The 9,458-nt window shown below is 40.1% G+C and overlaps 1 protein-coding gene across 1 annotated transcript; it reads right to left on the reverse strand.

The window, feature by feature from the left end:
• Nucleotides 1–7,862: 7,862 nt before the first annotated feature.
• On the reverse strand, nucleotides 7,863–8,333 carry LOC119073125 (deoxynucleoside kinase-like). Its single transcript, XM_037178425.1, has 3 exons — nucleotides 8,234–8,333; nucleotides 8,007–8,176; nucleotides 7,863–7,952 (listed from the first exon to the last, which is right to left on the reverse strand). The coding sequence occupies exons 1-3, from the start codon at nucleotides 8,331–8,333 to the stop codon at nucleotides 7,863–7,865; spliced, it is 360 nt and encodes a 119-aa protein (XP_037034320.1).
• Nucleotides 8,334–9,458: the final 1,125 nt, after the last annotated feature.

Raw genomic sequence — 9,458 nt, forward strand, 5'->3', positions numbered from 1 at the left:
CCATTCACACCGCACTCGTCAAGCGAACCAGTTACACTGCTCCGACAAACATCCAGCCTTGAAGCTATCGTCGACTGAGTATAATAAATTCTGTGGTGACCTCCGGCATTTAATGTGCATTAAGACTTTTAAAGCTAGGCTCAAGACTGCGGTCATGAAAGACAGTGCTTACAAGTTCAATGTGATATCGCCTTACGTTTTTCTTAACTGATTTAAGTTGACTGGTTTACCGTTGTGATGATTTTTCTCTGTGATATCTTTATAGTTTTATGGTCGTTTTGAAGTTTAACTTTATTTGCCTTTTTTGACGAATCTCTCTTAGAGAATTTTGCCTGTTGAATTAAGATTATTTGTTTTTTTTACTTTTACTTTTGATTGTACTTTTTGCATGAATTTTGGGTCGTATCCCACGCACGCTTGTATAAGGGATGATAATAAACGGATTTATTAAAAAAAAAAATATAGGTGCATAAAAAATTCACTTGAAAAAAATACATAGAAAAAATTGAAATCGAAAATATGGCGCCAAATTTATACATTATACCATTCACGACTCTAGCATTTGGTTGTCAATATTTTAATCTTGTACAATCTTGTTCTTTCAATCAAATTTTAACTGCCCTGCAGGCCCTGCATGCTTTTGGTATAATAGCCAATATGTCACCTTTCATAATAGTTTACAAATTTTTACAAGTTTCAAGTTACTTTTTATGTTGTATATTTGTATTGCTATACTTTTATGTAATAATGACTCAGCCGGTTTCAAAAAAGTCTGGCGCGTTTTATCGCAAAACTAGAGCCAAAAAAAAACGATGACTTCAAATCTGTTGTGGATAAGACCGTGAAAATAAAAAGTTATTTTCAACCAAAAGAAGCTGCGAACAGACAGTCATCCGAACAAGAAAATTCGAACCACGGGCACGGTTTTGACAATAATAATTCTGATGGAGATCAAAATTTTAATATCGGTATTTTTGCTGGACCTTTCTCATTAGAATGGGGTGAAGTTTAATTATGTTTGATTTAACAGTAAATGAGCAATTACAAGAAGTAAACAACCAAAACGTTGTATTGGACCTCGATTTGAATGGAAATTTGGAAAATCCAATTTCTGAAGAAAATGGTACAGCGTACAGCACTTCAAAATATTTTTGATTGAAAGCTCTAAATAATGTTTTCTTTATTAAAGCAATCGATAATTCTGATTCATTTGGCCCCTTCAATGACGATCCATCGACGTGGCGTATAAATGATTCGACGTTCGTGACAAATTTTCTGAAAAACAAAATCCAGAAAAATGTCGCAGATTTGGATCTTTCTAAGTCGAAGAGATGTACTAGTGAAGGCATCAACCGATGTTGTACACAAAGTTTGTTCTTCAAAAAACAACAGAATGGAGAAGTTCATCAAAGACAGTGGATTTTCTACAGTGAAAGCTTAGGCAAAATGTTCTGCATATTTTGTACACTCTTTTCTACCAAACGGAGTGGACAATTTGTGGATACTGGATTCGATGACTGGAGACATATGAACAGAATTGTTGAGCATGAAACCTCAAAATATCATTGCGAAAATGCGTACGTTTTTGCGAAACGAATAATGCAAGTCAATAGCGTTGACTCAGCACTAGCACAACAAGCTGTCGTCAACGAGAAATACTGGAAGGAAATTTTGAGGCGCATTCTTTCTGTACTTCGGTTTCTTTCAAGTCGTGGTTTACCATTTCGAGGCAAAAATGAACTACTGGGTAATAGTCACAACGGTAATTACTTAGGAGCATTGGAATTACTCGCTGAGTGGGATCCATTGATAAAATCTTCTTCTTCTTCTTCTTTTTCAGCCTGTTTCTATCCACTGCTGGATGTAGGCCTCTCCAACTTCTTTCCATTTCGTACGATCCATTGCCATTTGCTGCCAGTTTGTACCTGCAATATTCTTAATTCCGTTTGTCCATCTCTCTGGTGGTCTACCTACAGCTCGTCTTTTATATGGTCGCCAGTTCATGATCTTTTTGGTCCAACGTTCGTCTGTCCTTCTTGCAATATGTCCCGCCCAGCTCCATTTCAGAGATGCTATTCTTTCCATGACATCAACGACCCTGGTTTGTTGTCGAATCCATTGATTCGTCATTCTGTCTCTGAGTGTTATTCCAAGCATACTCCGTTCCATGGCTCTTTGTGTCACTCTCAATTTTTCTTCGGATGCTTTCGTTAAAGTTAACGTTTCCGCTCCATAAGTGAGCACTGGAAGGACACAAGTGTCGAAAACTTTGCGTTTCAGACTATTATTCATTTTGCTTTTGAAAATTAGTCTGAGTTTTCCGAACGCTGCCCATGCAAGACCAATCCTACGTCTTATTTCTGCAGTTTGGTTGTCCAGACCTAACTTCAGCTTATGTCCTAGATATAAGTAGCTGTCGACTCGTTCAATGACAGTGTCACCAATTTTGATTTCTCTATCGTCCCCGATGTTGGTCATGACTTTTGTTTTCGATAAGTTCATCTTGAGGCCAACTTTGTTTGCCTCTTCACTTAACTGTTGTAGCATAAGCTGAGCCTGACCTAGATTCGCTGCTATCGGTACTATGTCATCAGCGAAGCGGAGATTGCTCAGGTACTCTCCATTTATATTTATTCCCATTTTACTCCAGTTTAACTTCCTAAAAACACTCTGCAGAATCGCCGTGAATAATTTCGGTGAAATGGTGTCACCCTGCCTTACACCTCGGCCAATTCTGAATTTCTCCGTGCTCTTATGAAGTTTTATACATGAAGTAGCATTTTTGTACACATATCGAATTGTGTTGGAGTACCTTGAGTCTACTCTACATTCGTCTAATGCGTCCAATATCGACCATGTTTCCACTGAATCGAAAGCTTTTTCGAAGTCTATGAATAGCAAGACTATGTCGATGTTGTATTCACGACACTTCTCAATAAGCGTTCTCATCACTTGCAAATGGTCGTTTGTGCTGAAACCAGATCTGAAAGCAGCTTGTTCAACAGGTTGGTAGAAGTCGAACTTGTTAGTGTTCCTCTTCGTAATGATTTTCATAAACAACTTGTAGAGTGTTGACAATAGGCTTATGGGTCGGTAATTTTCCAGCTTTGTTATGTCTCCTTTTTTATGCAGCAATGTAATTACCGCATTTTCCCAAGCTTCTGGTACTTCTTCCCATTGGAGACATTGATTAAACAAAGCCGTGATTGCCTTTAATAAGGAGTCTCCACCTAGTTTAATGGCTTCCACTGGAACACCATCTTCTCCTGGAGACTTTTTGTTTTTCATCTCGGCTACTGCGGCCTTGACTTCATCAACAGTTATGTCGGGCATATCCTCCGATCCCACGTTTCTTATTATTGGTCTATCTTCGGTTTCTTCCGTTGGACTCTGTCTTGCTGAAGAAAACAAATTCTCATAAAATTCTGTTGCAATATTTAATATCGCATTTCGATCCGTTTGGATCGTTCCTGTTTTGTCTCGTAATTTGAAGATTTCTTTTTTGGCGTTTGTCATTTTTCTCCGTAGGACTTTCATATTGCAGTTAGCTTCAATTATGTTTTGAGCCAATTGGACATTATATTTTCTTTCATCTGATCTCCTTGCTTTGTTGATACTTTTAGACAAGTTCCGGTATTCCACCGAATCTCGTCCTCCGTTTTTTACCAACTCTGCTCTGCTTGCGATCAGGTCTAATGTTTCTCTGCTGAGTTTTGATTCTTTCCCTTGGACGGATTTGCATTTGGATTTCATGAAACCCATTATTGTATCGACGATTTTGGTATTCAATTCGTCCAATGTTTCACATTGATTGTTGACGTTATCTAATTCGGCAGTCATTTTCGTAGCAAATTCTTCATTTTGTGTGTAAAGCCGTTGTACGTCAATCCTTTCACTTTTTTGAACTAGTTGTGATCTTTGAAATCTGGTATTTAACGTGACTCTTGCACGAACCATTCGGTGATCACTACCGGTTGAAAAATTGTTTAGGACCGTAACGTTCTTAACGGTTGACTTACAGCCAGTTATGATGTAATCGATCTCATTTTTCGTTACACCATCTGCACTAGCCCAAGTCCATTTCCGTTGAGGCTTTCCTGCAAAAAATGAATTCATTGCGTACAAATTGTGTTGCTGTAGGAAGTTGAGTAAAACATTTCCACGCTCATTTCTTTGGTCGTTGCTAAAACTGCCAATAGAAACTTCGGAGTCTTCTTCTCGTTTTCCCAGCTTCGCATTGAAATCACCGATGAGATATTGGTAATGTGATGGGTTTTCGTCCAGAGCTTTCTCGACATCTTCATAGAATCTTTCTACTTCTTCGTCATCATGGGTGGACGTGGGTGCGTAAACCTGAATTAATTTGACACTGTATCTGTTATTTATCAATTTACGTATATCACTCGATCGGATATGCTTTTCGTGTGAGTTATGCGATCCGACCACCGCTTGTTTATGAACAATCCGACACCGTGCATCAGCATCTGACTATCACTTCCTCGGTAGAAGAATGTATGCCCTGATTGTAATTTCAGGCATTCCTCTCCAGGTTTTCTCACTTCGCTCACTCCCACAACATCCCATTTTATCTTTTCTAGCTCTTCTTCCATTTCTTGCATTTTTTGTCTTGACGACAATGTTCTGGCATTATATGTGGCAATGTATAATTCGTTGTGGCTTCGTTTGAAGGTTTTTAGCATTAAAACACCACGCTTGCTACTGCGGGTTGGTGAGTATGAAAGCTTTACTTTGCTCGCCCCCGGTAATCCCCGAGCTCTGACCCGCGCATTTCTGCACGTACCGGGACCACAGTGCCTATCAAAGTGCACAGTGCCCGACGGGGTAGTGTTACTCTTTTTGAACATTCTTTTCCATAAAGCTTTGCCCATTCTTTTGAACCTATCTGAGCAAAAGGTTATTGACGTCTTTTAAAGGACGTCGTTGAAAAGCTTAACCTAGTAGCTAATAAGAATTCTGGGATCGTTCTATCCTTGGGCTTCCTGATCGTGTTGTTTCGCCTCAACGTTGGTCCCTTAACCCCAATTCTTTTGGCTTCCAACTCACGATTCATTCAGCCTTAAGATTGATCTATCTAATCCTATCTTATCTACTGCTACGTCCTCGTTAAACTTCATTCCCTCCACTCTTTTTCAAACTGGCTTGGGACAGTCTTTGGCGGTGTTGATAAAATCTCATTTGGAAAAATATTGCAATAAAGGAAGAGGCAACACTTCATATTTGTCATCGACTATTTGTAACGAGTTCATTGAGCTTTTGGCTAAGGAAGCTCGAGCGAAGATCCTGGAAGCAATTAAGCATAGCAAGTACTTTTCATTGATTATGGATTCTACTCCCGATGTCTCTCACATTGATCAACTGACGATTGTCATTCGATATGTGAACGAAAAAAGAAATGTTTTTGAACGATTCTTAACATTTTTGGAAAATGTTGGACACAAGGGAATTGATATGGTTGATGCAATCCTCAACTTTTTGAAAAGCTCCGGTTTATTAATCTTGGACTGTAGAGGTCAGTCTTACGACAATGCCCCAAATATGACAGGCATATACAAAGGCGTGCAAACAAGAATAGTGGGATTGAATCCTCTGGCTGTATTTGTCCCGTGCAGCGCACATTCATTGAATTTAGTTTTGGAGCATGCAGCTGGTGGTTCACCTGAGGTTGTGCGATTCTTCATGTTCATCCAAAATATCTACGTTTTTTTTTAAAATCAACGAAACGATGGGACATCTTGAGCAGTCGTTTGAAAGTTCATCTACAGAAACGAAGAGAAAAAGATCCCAACGCTCGAATGCTACTTCCGAAGCGGTTGAGTGACACTCGTTGGTCAGCACGTGACGATGCATGTCAAGCATTAAAGGCGGGATATAGTGCATTTCCTTCGGCCTTAATGGAAATCTCAAAGAATCCTGATGAGAAAAAGGTAGGAAAACTGTCCCCATTTATCTTGTTAGTTTTTAAAAGCAATAGTACAGCATAAGTGTGTCACGCATTTTTTTGTCGAATTCAGACTACTCAAGTGGAGGCTGAGTCACTGTACAATGAATTCTACAAATTGGAAACAGCGATACTACTCCAATTTTGGTGCAACATTCTTCATAAGGCGAATGGTGTGAGTAAGTCATTACAAAATCCTGAAATCGACATCCGAACCACAGTTTCCTTGTATCAATCGCTTGTCACTTATGTTAAGAACATGAGAAGTGAACAATCATTCTGTAAGTTAGAGGAAAATTGTAAAATTTTGATTCGAAGTTGTCCTGATTGGGAAAACAAAAATGATCAATTGATTTACAATTGTTACAACAAAAGAAAAACTAAGCGAAACACTAGATACGACAGTGGGAGTAGTGCTGAAACGTTTTTTGACGATTCTAAAAACTTCAGAGTAAACATTTTTTACGCCACGTTGGATATTGTCACTACTGAACTACAATCCAGGATAGATTCATACGAAAAAGTATTGCAGCCATTCAATTTTCTTTTCCACCTTGAAACAGACAACGATCACGACATTCGTGACGGTGCAGTTAGTTTGATAAAAATTTACAATTCCGACTTGGATGAACATTTCAGTTTCACCTTATATATTCATTATCATGCTGCACCATTCGATAAAATTAGCTGCAAACAGGTTAAACATAGACTTAAGTATGGAAAGCCTACGACTACCACTAATGCTTGCATATGCTGATGACATCATAGTACTGGCTGAAACGACGAATACAATGAACACTATTTTTACGGAATTAGAACGTGAACTACGAGACATAGGATTAAACATCAACGAGAAAAAGTGCAGCATATTATTACGTGATCCAGTACAAAGTTGTCAACCGATCGGAGAATTCATGGTGCTTAATGGAAAAAAAATCAAGTCGGTTAGTGTGATGAAGTATCTGGGTATATTCATGTCGGCAGACCTAAATAGAAGAGGAACAGTACGTAATAGGATACAAGCTACGTATCGAGCCTTCTATTCGCTGTACCCGTTTTTGAAAAAGCACCGTCTACCAATGAACACACTTATTAGGCTGTACCACTCGGTTATAGCACCAAACGCATTGTACGGATTGAAGGTGGCCACTCTCACAAAAAGAAACCGACAATCTTTAAGACGTATGGAATCGTACATCATGAAAAGATTGAAAGAATTAGCACGAGAAAGAGTTGACGATACAACTGTATCAGTTATATTGGGTGGACGTACTATCATAAAGAAAGTAAGAGTGCAACGACTTCGATACTGGGGACATGTTATGAGGAGACCAGACAGACACGTGCTACGCAAAGCTATAAGCTACCAGATTACCGGAAAAAAGAAAGTCGGAAGACCGTGCTATACGTGGAATGACTCACTACGCCGTGACTTAGGACGCACCAGAGACAGAGATTGGCAGAGCACAATTGGATATGCGGCAGCACATAACGCGAAATGTGAAGAAATATATGAGGATAGCGATACGGATTTGTCGGAGGAGTGAACTTTAAAAAAATTTGAATAAATGGGAGGCACCAGGTGATTATATGTTGATCACGCGATCAAGTCTTTTAAGTTAACGATTGAGTGTAGCGAGCCTAATTTAGAATAAGAGACTACCCATTGTCCTATGGCCTTGCAATAAATGATGAGAACTGTTGTTCGACGGTATTGATTTGACGGAGAAAGATGACTCTATGTGTCTAGAATGGCAGAGAGATGACTGCTGTGAGTATTAAATGCGAAATGATAAACTGATATTGCACGAAGATAGGCAGTGCATTTCATGAGTGCCTTCATGTTATGAAAAATGACAGAATAGAAACAGGTGGAACGTGATGCAAAATGAAATGTACTGAATTACATTGACAACATTCGCAGATCGGACAAACATCTCTCGTAATCCAAGTACAATTTCAGCAACGGTTGATCTGCATCGATGGTGTATACCTGGATGGAAAATATAGGATGAAGAATGGACAACGTAATGAATGAACATCTCACTGGCAGGACTGGTTCCTCATGCAACAAATTATTGGAATGCACCGAATCAATCCATTCTTCATGCAAATTGTGGATTTCGTGGATGTACCGGGCAGATACGGATGACTCTTCGCCGCGAGCTCGCATCTGGACACGAGCGTATGCCGTGTTTGGGCTAGTGCGAAGGTAGACTGCGGATAAAGTGCGTGAAATTGAGGACGAACGAGGTACTCAGGTGGAAGGTGTACCGATTGCGTTCGGACTCGACCGGTAGTCCTCCAGAGCGCGGCGGTACCATTCGTCCAGGACATAGCACATGCCTTGTTCGATGACGTTGTCCCGACGCATGTGTTCCAAAAATACCTTCCTGGTTGGACGAGAGGTGGTACGTGTAGAGTCCGGGTAAGATGAGATGATGTGGGTGATACTTACTGAGAGCTGAGCAAGGACCGCTCCACTAGCTTTAAGGAGTTCCATGTCGGTTTTTGGTAGTTGTCGAGGATTGTCATCCCAGCATAGAGCTGGAAGGGGAATCCCCAACGCTGACGGTCGCTGTACAGTCCGGATAACAAGTTGACACCGTTGAGGTTGGTCCACTTGCTCACGGGCTCCGGGAAGGTCGTGCAGGTGGTTTTGGTGTCGCAAAATTCTAGGAAAGTTGACTTCCCCGCTCCTATGTTGCCTTCCACGGCGACTGTCAATGATTGGTTATGGCTGGAACTGGTAGCTTTGCATAGATGTTTTATAGACATGGCTCGTTTGGACTCGTTTAGTTCAATAAGTTTGGTTAGCGGGTTCTGGAGATAGCCTTTGTAAAGATCTGCAAACGGAATGACTACTAGATAGATGACGATAGTGGGGTGGTGAGTGAGGAGGTGTCGATTTGACTTTGAAGTATAGTCAGGAAATGAATGCGTTGCCTGCGCAGATTAGTTATTCAACGGGTAGAATAAAGTAGATACAGGTTGCTTAATGTTAGAGATGGTTGAATGTGTATGAAACCTGTGTGATGATGTATTTTGTGAAAATTTAAAAAAAAACAAGGCATCAGAACAGTCGGAGCGTTTGCTGCGACTTAGCCCCGTACGATCCGTAATCCTATTTCGTCCGTAACCATAATACGTCCGTAGCCGTAATACGCCCGGAACCCTAATACGTCTACAACCCTCTAATGCGTCTGTTACCAAAATGCAAGTCAAGTTGGGCATGGTCAAATTTACTGAAAGTGTTCATTTTTAAAATTGCGCATAGCGCAATTACGAAAGCCCGTACGAAGTACCTCTCAAATAAAACCAACAATTTACGACATTATTTTAAAAACCCAAAATTTTTTGCCAACTTTCCATTGGGTATTCAATTACCTCTCAAATAAAACAAAAATTAGCAAACTCGGATGAGATTTACTCGATTTATGTGCAAAAAACACTTAGGGCCAAGTAGCGGCCTTAGTCCAAGGGCCCAAATTTGAAACTT

This window comes from Bradysia coprophila, unplaced genomic scaffold (assembly GCF_014529535.1).
Source record: "Bradysia coprophila strain Holo2 unplaced genomic scaffold, BU_Bcop_v1 contig_137, whole genome shotgun sequence".
Taxonomy (NCBI): domain Eukaryota; kingdom Metazoa; phylum Arthropoda; class Insecta; order Diptera; family Sciaridae; genus Bradysia; species Bradysia coprophila.